The 20,851-nt window shown below is 34.8% G+C and overlaps 1 protein-coding gene across 4 annotated transcripts in view; it reads left to right on the top strand.

Annotated features, from left to right (window-relative positions):
• STAG1 (STAG1 cohesin complex component) overlaps positions 1-20,851 on the top strand; it is a gene marked incomplete at its 3' end in the record, with an annotated part of 366,347 nt that overhangs the window by 325,406 nt on the left and 20,090 nt on the right. For all 4 annotated transcript variants that reach the window (XM_081301202.1, XM_081301203.1, XM_081301204.1 and 1 more), the window contains 6 exons: positions 6,272-6,364; positions 8,246-8,420; positions 10,889-11,028; positions 15,414-15,515; positions 18,833-18,981; positions 19,968-20,096. In XM_081301202.1, the coding sequence (XP_081157328.1) occupies positions 6,272-6,364; positions 8,246-8,420; positions 10,889-11,028; positions 15,414-15,515; positions 18,833-18,981; positions 19,968-20,096 (788 nt within the window). The remainder of the gene's footprint in view (positions 1-6,271; positions 6,365-8,245; positions 8,421-10,888; positions 11,029-15,413; positions 15,516-18,832; positions 18,982-19,967; positions 20,097-20,851) is intronic.

Below are 20,851 nucleotides of genomic sequence, written 5' to 3'. Positions count from 1 at the left end.
AGTTCTAAACTTCAAAATTTTATCCAATTCTAACATTTTAAAGTTCTCTACCAGAAATAAATGTATTCATCTTAGAAAGGTAAAAACTTAAAAATCATTGTTTCAGCATTTTATTAAGTGTGCCATGCTATATTTGCAATCCCCCTTGGTCTCCAGGTTTCGGAACTTGCTTTCTTTCTGGCAGGGAATCCCCCACTTGAAAGAGGAAGCATAAAGCTTCCTCAGCTTCAGAAGCCTGTCTACCTGGATCTTGTTCTTACCTTCAAAGAGACAGTGACTTTTAAAGTACAATTTACAAATACCCAAACTCCTTAAGATATAGATGATACCACAACAGGGACAGAGGGCAAATGCACTCCTAAGGCCTTTTGTACATAGACATTCCTTAAGTGATTAAAATGTCTATCTAAAAACTGATAATTTAAGGCTTATTATCCTTAAACTTATTTAACCTATCTCATCCCCCTTTTAAAACTAAGGACACCAAAATATGAGTAAGATATTTTCAAGATTTATGGGAACATTCAACTGCCATTTTTTATAAAAGTCTTGTTCCAGACCTGTATCTGGAAATAGAAGTCTTCAGTCATTCCCCTACACCTTCCAGGAACAGTAGACCCTTGAAAGCAGATCAACCCTTGATGAGATCACCACCCCTAATCTTCTCAAGGGAACCAGATTGCCCCCTCAAGCAATAAGGATTTCTCTGGAATCACCTGGCAAAATCAGAACTGAGATTATGATCATCCAGAACCTAGCCCACCATAACTGTAAAGGCTTGTCCTTTTCCTTATTTGAGGAACATCTGATCTCTGTCTCAGTGTTCTCCTCTTCTTAAAGTTAAACCTCAAACTTAGCCTGTGTGTTTGTACTCTTTGGCCCAGTTTCTTCATTTCTATTGTCAGAAGTTCCCATCTCTGACATCATACTCTACATAGTAATTATTACAGTATAAGAATGTATTTTAAATGAGCTTATCCAGAAGTGTAAGGCGATATTAAAAATAGATAAAACATAACAGTTCTCACTTTCTAGTACAGACATTGGAGCTTTTCTCCTCCCAAATTACTGATATATACCTTCATATTAGGCCATTTATTTGAATAGAAATAAAACAGATGTCTTATCCTATTTCATTTTCCCTGAGTGATAGACTAATGATTTTTCTTCCTATAGAAGGTTTTATATTTGGGGGGAAAAATTTTCCTAGTGATTTACAATTGCTAGATGTCCATCAAATGACAATTTGTTGCTGATCCATTTATCTATGTTAAGACACACTCAGTTCTTACCTTTCCAACATTTGTGTGTGTGTGTGTTAGAGCAGTGGTTGTCTTTGGAGTTAAAAATCAAGTTTGAATTTGGCTATGCTTCTTATCACCTCTGGTAGCCCAAGCCAGGTACTTCACCTGAGTTTCAGTTTCCTAGTATATAAAGTGAGAATGATATTTACAACTGGTTAGGTTTGTTGAGAAGATTACATTGAGAAAAATGTTTCAGTTAACAAAAACTGTTATTTCATTGGCATTAAATCTCAGCCTTGTATCTGGTTTCTCCATCTTCCCTGCCAGAACTAAGAGTTGTAATTGAGTAATTTATTTTCTGAGGCTAGAGTAAGTACCTGTATATACGCAATAGTGTAGGTTTGGGATATAGCATAGTACGTTTTGTTCTTCGTCTGAATTTTGGGATAGTTTGGGGATTTAGGTCTCTCTCTCTCTGGTCCTAACAATCACTACTTTTCCCCTGTCCCTCTGACTCTTTAGCTTCCTTCACCTTTGTACACTACAGGAAAGAGAAACCAGAAGATGTTTTGGAACTCCAGTAGGCATCTTAAGGGTTCCTGGAACATAAATGGATTAGCCTTTGAGGCAATGGCAGGAGTCAGCAGGTGGGGATTCATATTGCCAAGAACAGCAGCAACACTGAAAACTAGGTATTATATTTGGGGTTAAATATCCAGTAGTTTTATTGTGTATCCACAGAAGTTTCTATCCTGTTGGAACGAGTCCTGTGACTCTCCATGAGCTAGGTCCCCACCCCTTAATTATTTCTTAGTTTAAAATTTTCTACCTTCCTGGAATGAGTCCTTTGACTCTCCCTTTTGTCTTATTCTCTTGTTAACTAACCTGATTTTTCTATTAACATCTATAAAACCCCCTTGGGGAGGCTGAGACAGCAAATCTAACTTTTCAGTTTTCAGTTTTGCAACATATGAAATAGTCGGCAACAGGGTTGCTGTTAACAACAGCATTTACCATGACCTGGTTAATGGCCGTGTTAGGTGAATATATCCAGGTCATCATAAAATGCCTCTTGCATATGAAGGATATGGGCTACTATGCCTGGAATGTTCTATTTGCATTTATTGGTGGAGTTGAACAGTCCCCCTTCTCAGAGTAAAACAGACCTAATAGTGACTTCTGTCTAGTTCACCAGGCTGACTTCACTTGGGAGTAAGGTTCTATGTCTGGACCAACTATAGTCATCTGCGATTGTTGCTGAGTACGTTATTGGTCCTGCATCAATCCAGATATGACTTTGTTTCCATAGCATTTAAAACCAAAGATACCGGTCCTAAATTAGCTATTCTCAAAATTCTTTTTAGTAGAGTCTCCTCAGGAAGTGGATGGTACTGATATAGAGTGAAACAGTCCCTTTACAGTATAACCCTTGGTCTCTGTAATTTCTTAGTTTTGCCCTCCCCTAATGTTGACTACCTTTTTTGTAACCAATGGCCTTTGAGGTATTTTTATTGTCCTTGCATAATTTTTCTCTTGATGGGTAGATTTGAAGCTGATAGTCTGAGCCTTATTTCATACAGACTTAATTAGCATCTAAGCTTGGTTCATCCTCAAGGCCTGAGCCTGCACTTTTACTTTCATTTTAGCTATTACAGATAACAGTAACTAAAGGATTGCATTTAACATGGCTGCTTCTTATTTTGCATTTCCTTACATGTCTAATGTTCCTACTCCTTGAAATTTAGGTCTACAACATCTCTAAATTTTACTGGTAACTTTACCAAGCATAGAGCACCACAAGTTTTATACCATAGATGACTAGTAGTCCCTGGATCAAAGGTTCCTCGTTATCCACCCTTATGTATTTTCTTACATGTAACCATGAGTCAGGGCTGTTCTAGCAAATCTCATCACTGCCACCAAATATAAGAATATTAAGGGAAAAAAAGGAAACTCATTGTCTTCCCATATTCTCACAGCAGAGAATACTTGTATGACCTAAGAAGTGTGAGGATTTCTCCCTACCAGAAACCAATCAATCAGTTCAACAGTGGATACCAGCTGAGTGTTGTTTGATTCAGTTCTGACATTACAGTATTGGATCCCACAGTTTAAGGTTTCAGTCCCACAAGACCGCCTTCTCTATTTCAATGCCAGTTGCAGTCTCAAGTTGTTTTACCTTCTGACTGACCTGCTATAAATAAGGATTCCCACGGTACCCTTCTTGGGTTAAGTTAATTTGCTAGAATGGCTCACAAAACGTAGAGAAATAGTACTTAAATTAGAAAGGATACCCATAAACACCAGATGAAGAAATGAATAGGGCAAGGCATATGGGAAAATGTATAGAGCTTCCATGCTTTCTCTAGGTGCACCATCCTCCAGAAAACTCCACATATTCAGCTATTTGGAAGCTCCCAGAAACCAGTGCTTTGTGGTTTTTTGTTGTTGTTGTTGTTGTTGTTGTTGTTTGTTTTTTACTTGTAGTTGGACACAATACCTTTATTTTATTTATTTATTTTTATGCGGTGCTGAGGATCGAACTCAGCATTCACGCGTGCTAGGTGAGTGCTCTACCACTGAGCCACAACCCCAGCCCCACCACTTTGTGGGTTTTTGTGGAACTTCATTACATAGCCTTGTTTGATTGCATCACTGGTTATTGGTGACCAACTCAACATTACCCTTCACTTCCTGGATGGGGAAGGAGCAGGGCTAACCCTTTAACTGTGATTTGGTTTTTCTGGTGACCAGCCCCTATACTGAAACTGCCTAGGTGATACCAGCCATCAGTCAACTCATTAGCACATGAAAGAGCACTTTAGAAAGTCCGAGGATTTTAGGAGTTGAATGCTAGGAAACAGACAAAATACCAACTATACCAACTATGTATTTCACAACATCATACAGCCCTCCCATTTAAATATTTGCTCTACCATTTAGAATATGAGTGCCGTGGATTTCAGTTATTTGTCTATAAAATGGAAATGTTTTCATTTATTTCACAGAGTGATTGTGAAATTTATACTTATGAACATGGAACATAGTACTTGATACACAATAAGCTCTCAACAAAAGATTGTATCTTCTCTTAAATGACCTATTAAACATCATTGTCCATTCTGTTTAGAATGTGATTCCAATGCACAAAATTTTAACAGTCCCATTATAAAAATCCTCCTTTGGTAGTTCCTTATTTTTATCAGGATAATATCCAAATGATTTAACATGACATTCAAAATGGCCTTTCATTTAAGTGGAAATGGGTTCTATTTTTCTCTTTTGCTTTCTTGTCACTCCTGTTTATACCTGAGCTACAATTAACTTCCTCAAAAGTATCTCCAAACTTTTGAACATTTGGGACCCTATCTGGAATACCTTTTTAAATAATCTCCATCCCCTGGATCCAGCTTCATGTTAGTTCTTTGTTCTCCTTTTATGACTACTTTTGACTCTGAGTTAGCTTTTCTAGCATGGGGCCCATGCTCTCTCCTACCATAGCACTCTGCACTCCATTATAGTTGCCTGTTATTTTATCTGTTTTCCTCAATGCATTGTGAATGTTTGAAATTAAAGTTCAAGGAATGTTGAGATGTGGTTACTGAATATTAATCCACAGGTACATTAAAGGTCTTCAAGACATTTTTCTCTTACTACTATGTACAAGATGAGCTTATTTCTTCCTGTAAATATGTGCACTGTAGCTGGGCATGGTGGCACATGCCTGTAATCCCAGTGGCTCAGGAGGCTTAGGTACGAGCATCACGAGTTTAAAGCCATCCTCAGCAAAAGTGAGGCTCTAAGCAACTCGGTGAGACCCTGTCTCTAAATAAAATACAAAATAGGGCTGGGGATGTGGCTCAGTGGTTGAGTGGCCCTGAGTTCAATCCCTAGTAACCCCCCCCCAAATAAATAAATATGTGCACTCTATTAGTAATAGGATATATGTATAACTTTCAAAGTATTATTATTTAGGTTGTGAAGGTGCCAAAATAGTGCTGTCATCTCTACAAAATAGAAGAGCCTAAAGAATTTTAATTTAATAGAGTACCTTATTAAAATGATTTTTACATGGGCCTTTGCTCAGATAATTACTTTTTATTGTTATTTTAAATACCAGTATAATGCTGAATTCTTTGCACATGTCATTCATTTGTCAGGAAAATATGAGCTCTGGTATCAGTCCTGGTTTCAATGCCCTTTGCTAATAATGACTGATTTTTTAGGATCTATTTTGTTGTTGTTATTGAGACAGTCTCTCAATATTATTGCCCAGACTGCTCTGCAACTTGTGGGCTCAAAGAGATCCTCCCACCTTAGCCTACTGAGTGCTGGGGCTGCAGGTGCATATGAATGTGCCAGTAATTAACTTATATAATAGTAAACCCTCAAATCAGTGCTTGACATGTTGTAGATGCTTGATAGAGTTTAGATCTCCTTTCAGGAAAATGATTATAGCTCAGTAGCAGAATGTGTGTTTAAGCATGCTCAGGTTCAGTCCCAGTATGAAAAAAGAGAAAGTAAACTTCCCTTTAGACTTTTTCAGTGTTGTTTCAGGTGAGATATTATCTGGCCATCGAGTTAAATTCCATTTACACATCCACTCTTTGAAGGTTTATCTTTCTTCCACAAACATTTGCAGTACACTGTGAATATAGGAGAAGTTCGGTACTGGTGTTTTGCTACTTTTCTCAGTATGCTGTGATCTTACTACTATTTAATATGTGTTGTAGAAGTAACTAATGGTTTTAATATCCTAAATAACCATATTTGTAAAGGAAACTTCTGAGAGCAATCACAGTGAGCAGTCCATTGCTAAATAGAAATGCATGTTCCAGATTCTTAGCTTCACTGCCCTTTCCATTAGGTCAAAAGCTAGAAAATAACTATACTAATTGATTTTCAGTGATAAATTTGGTCTTGTAAATTTCCTTCACAATAAAGCAATTTAGCTATTTTTCTATTATTTCTTTTGGCAATTTTCTAGGATATTAATTCATGCTTGCATCTTTGAATGTGTCTTGCAGGAGGATCTGTTGGTATTGAGGAAAACAGTGAAATCCTTTTTGGCTGTTTGCCAGCAGTGCCTATCTAATGTTAATACTCCAGTGAAGGAACAGGTAAGAAATTACCAGTTATGAGCTCTCAGTAAAAATAACCCAAATGTATTAATAAATAGTAAGAAAGTAATTTTTTGTGGCCATTCTTAGCATACTTATCTCTCCCTAACATTCATGGGACCTAGGACCAAGAGTATTGATGTCTGAATGTTTTAAGTTATAAAGCAAGCTAACAAATTTGTCATGTTTTGTTGTTTTGTTTTGTTGTGGGCTTTTTTGTTTTTCAGCTAACAAACTTATTATATAAATAAATTCTGTGCTTGTACTTTGACAAGTATATTCTCCATCAACTTGAAGACCAAGTTCAAATTGAGAAATCTTGACTCCTAAGAATTCTCTACCAGAATGTTGGAAGTTTGGGGAGCAGAGCTAGAACTTGCCCTTTTGTCATTTTTGCCTCCTCACCCCAGGAAGTTTCTTGCATATACATTTGAATACTTCAAACCATATGTCCAAACTCTGTCTGTACCACCCCTCCAAATAGCTACCCCTTGACCACTCTGAGGCCTAAGAATACACATACTGGAGATGTAATAGGCCTAGGGAAGAGGCCTTTGAAGGCTTTCACAATTAAGATCAAGTTTCTTAGAGCAAGAAATTCCCAAGTCTCTGTATGTGGACAGTCAGGGTGCCAGTGGGGATATCTCTGGTTTAACAGACTCCTTACCCCTTGGACAAGATTACAACCCAAAAGGTTCAGAGTGGAGCCCAGGGAAGTACTGTTTCCATTAACTGGTTTTGTAAAATATTTCTTTAACTCACTCTTCTACTAGAGAATACTTTTATATAAAATAGATTGTACCTTTTACACACTTTCTTATTTTGTCATTGGGCTAGAATAAAAGTCTTGTCAGGTTAAAGGTTTCAATGTTATTCATCCTTTGCTATTCCTTCATACAAATAGATTGTCACAACTTTTATTCTTTATTGAGTTATTAACATTTAACTTAAAATGGAAACAAAGATCCCTAAACCTTACTCTGTAGATGTTCAGAATCCCACCAGTGCTATATAGAAGTACCCAGCTCTGGCCATTTAAACCAAATATTCATTGTTTCTATATCAGACCTGTTCGATGATATTCTGAATGGCCTGTGTAAAAAATGTGTAAAAATCCCCTGGATTCTCTTTAAGCTTCCCTCTTTACAAATGGCTCTTCTTAAATATCTTAATGTATTTCATTGTTGTGCAATCAGAGCATAAACTAGCATCATTCTTGCTAGAGCCAGACAATTGGATAGGCAGCCATCCCCCCAATAAGTGCAAAATTGTGGTTTTTCTCTTAGAAATCAACTTTTATGGGATGAGTTTCAGTGAATTGTTCAGAAATGTCACAGCCCTCAATAATCCCACAACAAAGTGTTTTGATTTTTAAACTAATGATGTTTATTTCGTCCCATCCATTCAAATTATGCACATTTGCTAAGTTAATACTTAAGTCTTTAGGTAAAAGTGGTAAGTTCCCTTATGATTCAATTTGTTGAGAGGTTTTTAAATACCAGTTTTATATTAATGGTCTAACCATTAATTTTTAAACATGGTTTCTCTTAAAATTTCACATCTGTCATTTGTGATGCCACTTATATGTTTACAGAGTTGAGTTTAACTTATTTTTTTTTTATAGTTCAGGTGAAAATCTCTTGTTCCACATTTTTGAGTTAACACAGCCAAGTAAAATAAATAGATTGTATTGCAGGAGGATCTTAAATGCGACCAGTGTTTAATGAGAGAGGGTAATGAGATAAGAAAATTAAAACTAAAGAGAGTTTATTATGTTAAGGTTTTGCTGTTGAACTGTTAATATTTAGTGTGTTTTCATTCACATTGGCATGTAGTCATATTCATGCACTATTTTGCTAATGAATTTCCTTTTCATTCTAGGCTTTCATGTTACTTTGTGATCTTCTGATGATTTTTAGCCACCAGTTAATGACAGGTGGCAGAGAGGGCCTTCAGCCTTTGGTATTTAATCCAGATACTGGACTCCAGTCAGAACTCCTTAGTTTCGTGATGGATCATGTTTTCATTGACCAGGATGAGGAGAACCAGAGCATGGGTATTTATAGCTATCACCTTGTTGATATTTATTTTATTTTATAAATCCCAAAAGACAGAAGTGAAAAATTCAAATCCAAGAGTTACTAAGTTTTCTCTCCCTAAAAAATGCTAATAGTATTATATTCATATATTTCAGAAACCAGCAAGAACAAAAATATGGATAATGATGGCTTTCTCCTTTAAAAGTACCTTAGAGTTCTTTCCCCATCCTTATATAAGCTTCCTCATTCTTTTTCAAACAGCCATATAGTATTTCTTTCATATATAAAATATATGTGTATATGTGTGTGTGTGTGTGTGTGTGTGTTGTAGATGTACACAGTACATTCATTTATTTATGTACTTATTTTTATGTGGTGCTGAAGATCGAACCCAGTGCCTCACACATTATAGGCAAGCATTCTACCACTGAGCCACAACCCCAGCCCCATATAGTATTTCTTTGTGTAGATACAGGATAATTTACATAATCTAGCTCACATTAACTGACATATAGTTTCCAGTCTTCAGCTATAATGAATAATTCTTGTACATTTGCCATTTCCCACATGTACAAATGTATATGCAATCTAGAGGTTGTTTCTTATTTACTGCATCCAAGTTTACAGTTTTGTTTTGTTTTTTAATATTTTTTTAGTTATACATGGACACAATATCTTTATTTTGTTTGTTTATTTTTATGTGGTGCTAAGGATCGAACCCAGTACCTCACATGTGTGAGGTAAGTGCTCTGGCACTGAGCCACAACCCCAGCCCCCCAAGTTTACAGTTTTTTTAAAGGAAAGCATCCAGGTTCTTTTCTATTCCTGAGTGGCTGTCATATATTATCACTTGAATAAAATATAGCTCAAAGAAATTAAATGGTGAAAGATAATCATCAAACTTCACTAGTCAAAATTGTGCTGAGCCTGCAAAATAATCGATTAGCAAAATCAGACTAAATTGTTAATGCTTAATTGTAAATAAATATTATTTAAAATAGATTATTTGTGAAATAGATTATTTAAGCTCTCTAAAAAAATTTAAGAGGCATATTTGATCCACACATCTATTTGGTGCTATTAGATATTCTTTATAGGGCTAAGGGTATAGTTAAGTGGTATAACACTTGCCTAGCATGCAGAAGGCCCTAGGTTGGATCCATAGCATGACTCCCAAAAAAAAAGAAGAAAAAATCTTGTTCTTAAGAGAACATTTTAGAAATACTGCAGTATGGAACAGAGTATGTTTATTTACACTCAATTAATCTCAAGAGATCTTAACTGCTATTTTAAGCAAAACGATTTCCAGTTTCTCAAAGCACTGGTGCCTCAGAACTTATCAGGACTTACTAGTAAAAAGAAAGAGACTGAGAGTAAATTATTTTATCAATAGATACATATAAACAAAAGAAAGAAGACTTATCCCAAATACAGAGCCTGAAATAAATGTTGTCATCTGGAGCCTTGTAGGAAAACTTTTTCTAGGATTAGAAATACATAACACAATGGATTATATATTTTAAAAAATTAAATGAGAAACACTACTTATTTAGAAAGTTTTTAATGGAGTATTTTAACATGGTTTGCAAAATAGATTTTATTTTTCAACTCATAATATAACCATGTGGACAAGCACTGAAAATTAACTGCTCCATATATTTCCTTTACCCCTCTATATATTTTTCTAAAATAAAAGTTTTCTGGGGCTCGTGTTGTGGCTCAGTGGCAGAGCACTCACCTAGCACATGTGAGGCACTGTGTTTGATCCTCAGCACCACATATAAATAGTAAAACAAAGGTGTTATCCATATACAACTAAAAATATATATAGAGAGAAAAACAGCTTTTTCTGCCTGTCTCATAACTTTTTTTTCTTGTGGGAATGTATTAGCATATAAGAAATATTGAGATTAGAAAAAACATTGTAAGATAAAACAAGTTGACAGTGTTGTTGTGACAAAAGTATGAAACAATCTATGTATGATTTGCTGTCTTTGTTTTGTTTGTTTGTTTGTTTGTTTTTATTTTTGTTTTGGTACCTGTGTTTGAACTCTGGGTCGGGGCACTCAACCACTAAGCCATATCCCCAGCCCTATTATACAGGGTCTCACTGAGTTGTTTAGCACCTCACTGTTGCTGATGCTGGCTTTGAACTTGCTATCCACCTGCCTCAGCCTCTCAAGCTGCTGGGATTACAGGCATGCTTTTACCCCAATCCCCACCTCCCAGCTGATTTGATTATCTTAATCATTACTATGATAATCTCCTAAAAGATAGGAATCTTATTGCCTACCAACTATTTGATAAGCATGTAATAAATATCACTCTAAAATAATTAATCAGTATAACTATTTTTGTTCTGTGTAAAACTGAATTGTGCCTGTTTGTGAAGTATTGTAAAGCTAGTTTTCAAATATACAGATTTTCTACATTGTTTTATTGGATCAAGAGCCAGATTTATAACCAATTTATTTTCTGTGGTTAGAGGGTGATGAAGAAGATGAAGCTAATAAAATTGAGGCCTTACATAAAAGAAGGAATCTACTTGCTGCCTTCAGCAAACTTATCATTTATGATATTGTTGACATGCATGCAGCTGCAGACATCTTTAAACACTACATGAAGGTACAGTTTAATATTCTTATTTTTCTCCTAAATAGCAGAGAAATTTGCAATTATAATGAATGGATGATGATGAGAAGCTGAAATTGACAGCTTTGAACCGTGTATTGTGGATAATTTTCTAATAATGTTATCATTTTATATAAACTCTTTATGAGTCTGCACCATTGTATCAGTCTGCACTCCCTGGAGTTCCTAGCATTTACATGAAAAACACTCAACTTTCTAGCTGCTTGCTTTTCCATAAGCTTCTTTTTGTTCCTGACCCTCTGAAAAAAAACCAGATCTCAGAATTCTTCTAACAGGCATGGATAAAAGAGAATGCTTCTTAGTTTTTATGTGTTTGCCTTCCCAGGTCAAAGAGAATGTTCTGTTTTGCCATAATCAGAATATTGTGTGCTGTTTGATCCAATTGTACCTTTATCTGTGTTTGGGTATGGTCCAGTTCCAGTTGTGATATATGGGTTGAACATCTATGATCCTAACTGAAATCTGAAATTTTTGGAGCACCACACAAAAAAATTAGGTTTTGGAGCATTTCACATTTCAGATTCTCCAGTGTAGGCATACTCCACTGGTAAGGTCTGTGCTTCTGTTTTTTTACTTTATCATTGATTTCTAATTTCATTCATTATGGTCTGATAGAATGCAGTACAACCTCTATTTTTTGGTATTTGCTAAGTCTTGGCTTTGTGGCATGAGATATGGTCTGTTTTAGAGAAGGATCCGAGTGCTGCTGAGAAAAAAATGTATTCGCTTATTGATGGATGAAATATTCTATATATGTCTGTTAAGTCTAAAATATTGATTACATTATAGAGTTCTATAGTTTCTTTGTTTAGTTTTGTTTGGAAGGTCTATCCAAAGGTGAAAAGGTATGTTAAAGTCACCCAGTATTATTATGTTGTGGTCTGTTTGATTCTTGAAATTGAGAAGGGTTTGTTTGATATACTGGATGCTCCACTGTTTGGGCATAGATGTTTACAATTGTTATATCTTCTTGACGTATGATTCCCTTAAGCAGTATGAAATGACCTTCTTTATCCCTTCTGGCTAACTTTGGTTTGAAGTCTACTTTATCTTATATGAGGATGGAAATTCCTGCTTGTTCTTGTGTTCCATGTGAGTGGTATTTTTTTCCCCATCCTTTCATCTTCAGTCTGTGGATGTCTTTTCCTATGAGATGAGTTTAAGCCATTTGTGTTCAGGGTTATTATTGAAATATGGGTTGTAGTCCCAGTCATTTTGATTTATTTTTAGTTTTTAACTTGACTTGGTTTCTCCTTTGATTAGCTTTTCCTCTCTTTGTTGATTTTCACTGTTGTTTTTCACTTCCTCGTGGAATATTTTGCTGAGAATGTTCTGTAGTATAGGCTTTCTCGTTCTAAATTACTTTTAACTTTTGTTTATCATGGAAGATTTTTATTTCATCATCAAATCTGAAGCTTAATTTTGGTGGATATAATATTCTTGGTTGGCATCCATTTTCTTTCAGAGATTGGTATATGTTGCTCCATCCTAGCTTTGAGGGTTTGGGTTAAGAAACCTGCTGAGATCCAAATTGGTTTTCCCCTATATGTAATCTGAAACTTTTCTCTTGCAACTTTTAAAATTCTATCTATATTCTGTATGCTACACATTTTCATTATAATGTGCCTTGGTGTTGATCTGTTGTAATTTTGTACATTTGGTGTCCTGTAAGCCTCTTGTATTTGATTTTCCAGTTCATTTGGGAGATTTTCTGATATGATTTCATTGAAGAGATTATACATTCCTTTGAGTTTATATCTCTGTGCCTTCTTGTATTCAGTTGTTCTTAGATTTTGTCTTTTCATGTTATCCCATAATTCTTGGAGGTTTTGTTCATGGTTTCTTTCCATTTTCACTGTGTGGGCAGCTTTATTTTAAAGACAGTGTATTTTGTCATCATTGCCTGAGTTTCTGTCTTCTAAGCGATCTAGTCTGTTGGTGATGCTTTCTATTGAAATTTTTTTTTAATTATACATGGACACAATATCTTTATTTTGTTTATTTACTTATTTATTTATTTTTTAATGTGCTGCTGAGGATCGAAGCCAGGGTCTCTCACGTACAAGGCAAGCGCTCTACCACTGAGCCACAACCCCAGCCCTCTATTGAATTTCCTTCATTTCAAAGATTTCTGGGGTTTTGTTTTTTGTTTGTTTGTTTTTGTTTTTGTTTTGTTTTTTCCAGAATCTCTCTTTCTTGAAGTAATCTTTTTTTGAACTCCTCTGACATTTCACCTACTGTGCTATCAGTGGATTCTATTATTGTAGCATCTTGGTTTGTTTGGGGTACTTTCTTCCCTTGTTTTTTCCTATTGTCCATGTGTCTTCCCCTCTTGCAAGCAGATCCAGGATATTACGGTTTTTACCCTTATAATATTGTAGTGTCCCTGTATGTTACCAGTACATTGCCTTTAAGGGGCAGATCAATATTTACAACATTGATACAAACAATATATAGTCTTAAACCAAATAACTCCTATTTGGACAATTACAGTTTTGTCACAATAAGCAATGTGTTTATTGATGTGTTCAGTTCATATCTATAGTATAAATAGTAGGTTTGCATACGGGTTTACAGTTTAATAGTGGACAAAGAGAGCAGCAGGTGGAATGGAGTTTGTGACGTAGGAGATGAAAATGTAGAGGTATTAGATCATAGGAAGAATGAATGAGGAATCAAGAAGTAGACTAGCAGGACTACCTCTGGTGTGACAAACCTGCATGGATCTTGGTGGCAGTCTTCCAGGTCCTGGATCTTGTCTCTAGATGGAAGTGAGCATGTCCCTAGATTATAGAAGCAGGAGCCTTAAACCTGTAAGTATATTGATATTAGGCTTCTAAGCCCTATCCAGTGTCCTAAAATGGAAGCACCCCCAATTAAAGATAGTGGTAGCAGCAGCATAGGTAACCTATGATGGTGATGGAGGTGTTCCAGGATGGAGGCGATTACTTTCAGAGATGGGACTGAGAAGCAGGCCATGTGGTGGCATTGGGCAGCCTGTTTGGATATGCAGTGCTGTGGTGGGCTGCTGCCTCCAGGCCCTGTCTGTTGTCCTAAGGTAGAGGCTAACACATGGGGTGTGGGCTATGTAGGTGGCTGCAGTGTCCCAACATGGAAGTGAGCCAGGAGAGCCACACATTGGTAAAAGGGGCCACAGCGCAGTTGCCCTCCTCCTCCTCTTCTTCAGGGCAGGCCAGGGTCACACTGCATTTCCAGGTATTTTAAGGGGAAAGATTGTAGCAGTTTTCATATGACCTTATTCCTCTGAAAAATCTGTCTTTCAGCACCTTTCCTGTTTTTTCTCCATTCCTTAAATAACTCAATGTTTCCATAATCTCTGCAAATTTCCTTAGGACATGATTTGTGCAATCTAGAAAACTAATTTGTTTGTAATGACTTGATGCTTTCATTGGTTCTTCACTAAACCTGGCTTTCAGTATCATTTTGACAGTTATTCTACCATTTTTAGGTACTTTTTTTTCTTATCAGAAAATTAGAGAATCATTTAATATGTTGAGTTTTGGTTTTAGTTTTGCCTTGTCATTTCTTAATAGTACTGCATCAGTTCCAAATAATAATAATAATAATAATAATAATAACTTTATTCAAAATTTTTATCAGCCCTAGCACTTTTTTCACATCTCAGCTCATTGTAGGCTCTGACCTTTTTATGAGTAGTCTGATAGATTTTTGCTATTCTGATATGTGGCTCTGTGGCTTTTCTGTACATGATCTGTTTAAAACTAAACTTAGGAAAGATCTATGTGCTAAGTTACTCTGGTGACCTAAAATAATAAATGAAACAATAAATCTGTTACGCTAATCTGTCCTCCCATTTAGGCTGATCTCCAGAAATAAGCAATTTTAACTGTTTTGATTTTAGTTCTTCAATTTATATCCACCTTTTAGATGGTGTTCAGTTCTCTTCTGAAGTCCGAGAGGTTTTTCTCTCCTATATCACCTCCTCTCCTCCTGGAATTCCTGGCCTTTTTAGTTTTTATTATTTTTACTTCATAATTAGGTATCAAATGTACATTGCTTTAATTTAGAAAAATATCATTTAACTTTCACTATGTTTAAGATGAAGAAATGAAATCCTTTTTTGTAGTCACTTTTTCTTTCTTTTACCAACACCATCCTTCATCTCATAAAATTTCAAAAATTTGGGGGCTTGGGTTGTGGCTCAGCGGGGGACCGCTCGCCTCACACTTGTTGGGACCCTGGGTTCGGTCCTCAGCACCACATAAAAATAAATAAGTGAAATGAGGGTAATGTGTCCAACTACAACTAAAAAATAAATATTTAAAAATTTTTTTTGCAAAACTTTTAAAGCTGTGTTTCCTTTTGTTTCCTCGTAGTATTACAATGACTATGGTGATATTATTAAGGAAACATTGAGCAAAACCAGGCAGATTGATAAAATTCAGTGTGCCAAGACCCTCATTCTCAGTTTGCAGCAGGTGAGTAATTTGGAGGGGAGGGGGAGACAAAGAATAGATGCAACTTCTGTGTGCTTAGTATGTGCTAAGTATTTTACCTGATTTAAACTAACTGATTAATGTATTACTGTGGTTACTTTCTGATACAGACATGGATTGCATGTCCTCTTTTGAAAGATAATCCTCCAGTTCTCATTACAAAACATGAAATCCTGAGGTGATCTACCCTTAGGCCAAATAAAGAGTCAAATTGGAAACTTTTAAAAGCAATAATTTAAAAATAAGAAGTAAAGGTATTTAATGATGAAGGGACACCAGCAATATCCAAATAAGAAAATATATTGCATAAATAAGTTTTTAAATATATAAATGTCTAGTAAACCAAAATAGAGAGTTTGGAGAGTTCAGAAATATATGCATGTACATTTCTACATATGTGTAATTAATTTGTGATAAAGGTCTCATTTTCAATCAGTGGGGAAAGGATTAGGACTCTTCAGTTCACAGTGATGGGTTAGTTGAGTATGTTTTTGGAAATATAGCTACTTCTGGGCCCACCTAAGGTGTACCAAAATAACCACTAGGTGGATTATATATCAAGGTTAAAAATTAATCAGTTTTAAGGAAATAAAGGAATATTTTTAAAATCTTTTTCTAAGAAAACCAAAAGCAAAAAAAAAAAAGTGATCTATATAAACTTAAATAGGTTTGTACATCAGTCAACGCTTAGTTTAAAAAATAAATGACATTTTGGAGAGAAATATTTTCATATATAACAAATCCTACAAATCAATGAAAACGATAAAGTAAGCAAGAGTTTTGGAAAAGGCACTTTGCAGAGAAGAAAACTTAATCAATAAACATGAGATGAGGCATAATTTTGTTTGTTTTAAACATAAATTAAAACAAAGAGATATTTACCATCATTGAACAGATTATCATTAATTGAAATGATTGATAAAGGATATCCCCAAATCTTTAGGATCACCAAACTTTATAAAGGATGTAAAAGTGAAGGTCCCTTTAGACTAAAGAAATTTTCTTAAAAGAAATTTTGGAGTATATTTCAAAATTAAAGATATATATTCCCAGGGCTGGGGTTGTGGCTCAGTGGTAGAGTGCTTGCCTAGCATGTTTGAGGCACTGGGTTCAATTCTCAGCACCACATCTAAAAATAAAATTAAAGATCCATTGACAACTAAAAATTATTAAAATAAAAAAATTTTAAAAAGGGTATTCCCTTTAAACTAGTAATTTTCCTTCTACATATATAAATAAATAACATGTAAGTATGCACCAAGATGTATATATGTAAAAGACTTTTTACTATAGCAATGTATTAGTAGTAAAAAACTGGAAATAGTATAAAATTCATCATTACAGGAGAAGTTAAAATATGATACTCTGAAGTAGTTTATAAAATTTTTTTAAAATGTTACCTAAGTTGACAAGTTTCTGGAATCAAGTGATCCTCTAGCTCAGCTTCCAGAGCAGCTGGGACTGCAGGCATGCACCACTATTCCTGGCTGTTCAAAAATTTTATGGCAAAATATGAAATGAAAAATACAAAGCTATAGGACAAATAAATAGTGTGGGATAGCAGTTATTTAAAAATAAAAATTTTATATGTACTTGTAATATGTCTAAGATGATGTAGGAAATGTTCGATTTTTAACACCATTTACCTTTGGTAAGAATGGTTTTTGGGCGAGGCACCAGCAGCTCTGGAGGTTAAAACAGGAGGATAAGCAAGTTCAAAAATGAGGTGCTAAGCAACTCAGTGAGACCCTGTCTCTAAATAAAATACAAAATAGGGGTGGGGATGTATCTCAGTAGCCAAGTGCCCTGAGTTCAATCATCTGTATCCCCCCAAAAAAGGAATGATATTTGGGTGGGCTAGGGTTCTGGCTCAGTGGTAGAGCGCTTGCCTGGCATGTGTGAGGCACTGGGTTCTAAACAACTAAAAGTATATATATTACTTTGCATTTAAAAAAAAAGAATGGTATTTGGTGGAAAAGAGAAAGGAGAACTTTTACATAGATATTCATTGAATTTCTTTACAATAAAATGTATTTGAATTCTCCTTAAATTTTAAAGTTTAAGGCTATTATATACAGCTGTCAATAAAAGGCTTTTTAAAGCTTAAAGATTTATAAACAGCTATTTGTGCATAATTTGAAAATCTCCGGAAGAACCATTCCTTCTAGTAATGGCATAGTAAATAAGTAATTCAGGCCAGTTCATTGCTGAAGAACACTTAAACAGGGAACAACATAGTTGAACACAGGAGTTATTTCAATAAGTGTGAAGTTAAAGTGAGTATAGTGATGGTTACCAGAGGCTGGAAATGGGGAAAACAAAGTGAAGGAGACAAATAAAAGAAAATGTTCAGTAGTAAAGAAAACAAATGTAAATAAGACTTTTTAGAACCTGTGCCACAAAAATAAATCAGACAAGCATTGGTAGCTGGCACAGGAAATGGAGTCAAGAAGTTAGTGGTATTTTTAAAGATGCTTGCATCTAATAGAAAAGGAATAGTTAATGATGCAAGAGAAAGAGAAAGCAGTAAGTAAGTAGCAAACCCTTGAGTAGGTGAAGACTTTATTTTTCATCTGTATTCAGTGCATAAGGAGGGAGTAGCTTTAGATAAAAGGCTGGACAGTTCACACCATATTTCAGGAAGGAAGATAGATTTGCACATACAATTAAGTTTCTAGATTTGATAGTAGAATGATAATTGTTTTTATATTATTACTCTGGGGTATTTATTGTTATTTTGTGATATATATGTAACTTATAAAACCTCTCCACTCAGTTTAAGAACTTTTAGGTATATTTTGTGGCTGAGTGAGAAAAATCATAGCCCCATATATCCAAATATATGTGGATGTTTACATAATGTTATTTTACGTAATGTTCTTACTTATAATAAATGGAAAAAACAGAGTTCCAAACCCTGTATTTCATATATTGACATATCTGTGAAAAGACTATATATAGTTATTTGTAAATATGTACTATTTTCTGTAAATATATTATTACCTTTTCCCATTCCAAAATGTATTCTTTAAAAATTTGGCATTAAAAAGAAAAAAAATCCTCTCTGCTTTTAATAATACCAGCAACATGAAAGTGAACTCAAAAAATTACTAATACAAAATGACCAAGTAAGGGAACATAGTTATGGCTGTAGCTCAGTGCAAGGAGGGAAACATTTATTTTATCTTACACCTTTTATATATTTTTAAACTATACTACCTATTCTAAAAATAAATAAAATCTAAAATATTTCTTAGCTGTAAGTTTTTCCCTTTTTTTTCCCTCTTTCTTTCTACCAGTTGTTTAATGAACTTGTTCAAGAACAAGGTCCCAACCTAGATAGGACTTCTGCCCATGTCAGTGGCATTAAAGAATTGGCACGTCGCTTTGCCCTTACATTTGGACTGGACCAGATCAAGACACGAGAAGCAGTTGCCACACTTCACAAGTGAGTAACATAAGCAAACAATGTTATATAGAATCTAGTTTATTGGAATTTAATGAAAATAACTGTTTTGACCCATTTTTAAAGCAATAAATTACAGATTTTTCAAATTATAAGAACTATAGCTATTAATCTAATTTAGAGATTGTTAAGTAGGAGGTTTTTTGTTTGTTTGTTTTTTGTGGTTGTAGATGGACAGAATGTCTTCATTTTATTTATTTTTATGTGGTACCGAGCTATAGCCCCAACCCAAGTAGGAGGACATTTTAATTTTATTTTTGTTTTATTTATTTATTTATTTGCAAGTATAAATTCTTTATTGCTAGTTAGGATCAGAAAACCCAGACAGTGTTGGTGAGATGGGCAGGATCTTCAGGGGTCTATCCTGGCTCCTCCTTTGTGGAGGAGCAAAGAACCTGCAGATAACACACCCAGTGGAAGGCAAGAGCCAAGGGGCATTCTGAAGAAGGAGGGCATTTTTAATTTGGGAAAAAAAAAAAATTATCATGCTGGGATGTAGCTCAGTGGTTGAGCACTTGCCTGATATATGCAAGGCACTAGGTTCAATCTCCACCTCAAAAAAGAAAAAATTTATATGAACTGCACATTTTCTTTATCTTATAAAATGGAAAATTTATTAACTTTCTTATCTGGTCTATCAGAAAATTTGGGAAACAAGTTTAAAAGAGACTGTGCAGTACTGATTTGGTCAATCTCATTTCACAACTATGAAAAACTGAATACAGAAAACCTCAAGCCTGAATTCACACAGCTGATTGATACTCTAAAGTTGAATACAAAAGCAAAATACATTATGAAAATTCGAATTGTTTTGCCATTTGAATTTATCAGATATTACTTCTTCAGTGATGATTTCACTCCCTTCCCAAATGTTTTTGTAATTTTAACACATTAAGAGAACTACATGAACTATCTAGAACAATAAGATACTAAGGGTATTTTTGTGTTTTATTTTGTTTTAACTTCAGGGATGGCATAGAGTTTGCCTTTAAATACCAAAATCAGAAAGGACAAGAATATCCACCTCCTAATCTGGCTTTTCTTGAAGTACTAAGTGAATTTTCTTCTAAACTTCTTCGACAGGACAAAAAGACTGTGTAAGTTGCACATTCCAAAGGAAGTGTTTTTTTATAATGACACCATTGAAATTTCAAATGTTTCTTTCTTAAAAAGTGTTTAATGAGATAGACAAAATAACTGCTGATTTAAGGAACTTTGTTTTCTTTCAAGCTTTCATATTGTTATTCTCTTACTACTCACTTTTAGTAACTTAGAATGTATAAGATGAAATTAAACAGGTATTGAATCCTGCAATTCAAAGATATATGAACACTGAGCCATTGTATAACCTTTTCTTTAACATTAATTTTATTGTAGTTTCTATTTTTTTATAATTGATAGAAGTCTAAAAAAATATATGTAGCTTTTAAAAGAAATTTTCAAATTTTTTTCATTTTTTTTTAGTTATATGACAGTAGAATGTATTTTGACATATCGAACATACATGGAGTATAACTTTCCATTTTTGTGATTGTACATGATGTAGAGTTAGACTGTTTGTGTATTCATATATGAACATAGAAAAGTTATGTCTGATTCATTGTAGTGTCTTTCCCATTCCCATCCTCATTCCCTTCCCTACTCCTCCCTGCTGCCCCCAGCCCACTTGTTATGAGTCAGTATCCACATGTCAGAGAGAACATTCGGCTGTTGGTTTTGAGGGATTGGCTTATTTCACCTAGCATGATAGTCTCCACTTCCATCCATTTACTGGCAAATGCCATAATTTCATTCTTCTTTATCTCTAAGAAATATTGCATTGTGTAAATATGCCACATTTTCCTTATCCATT

Source organism: Spermophilus citellus, assembly GCF_964194105.1.
Source record: "Spermophilus citellus genome assembly, chromosome: 7".
Classification (NCBI taxonomy): Eukaryota; Metazoa; Chordata; class Mammalia; order Rodentia; family Sciuridae; genus Spermophilus; species Spermophilus citellus.
This window is presented reverse-complemented; position numbering and strand designations above follow the sequence as displayed.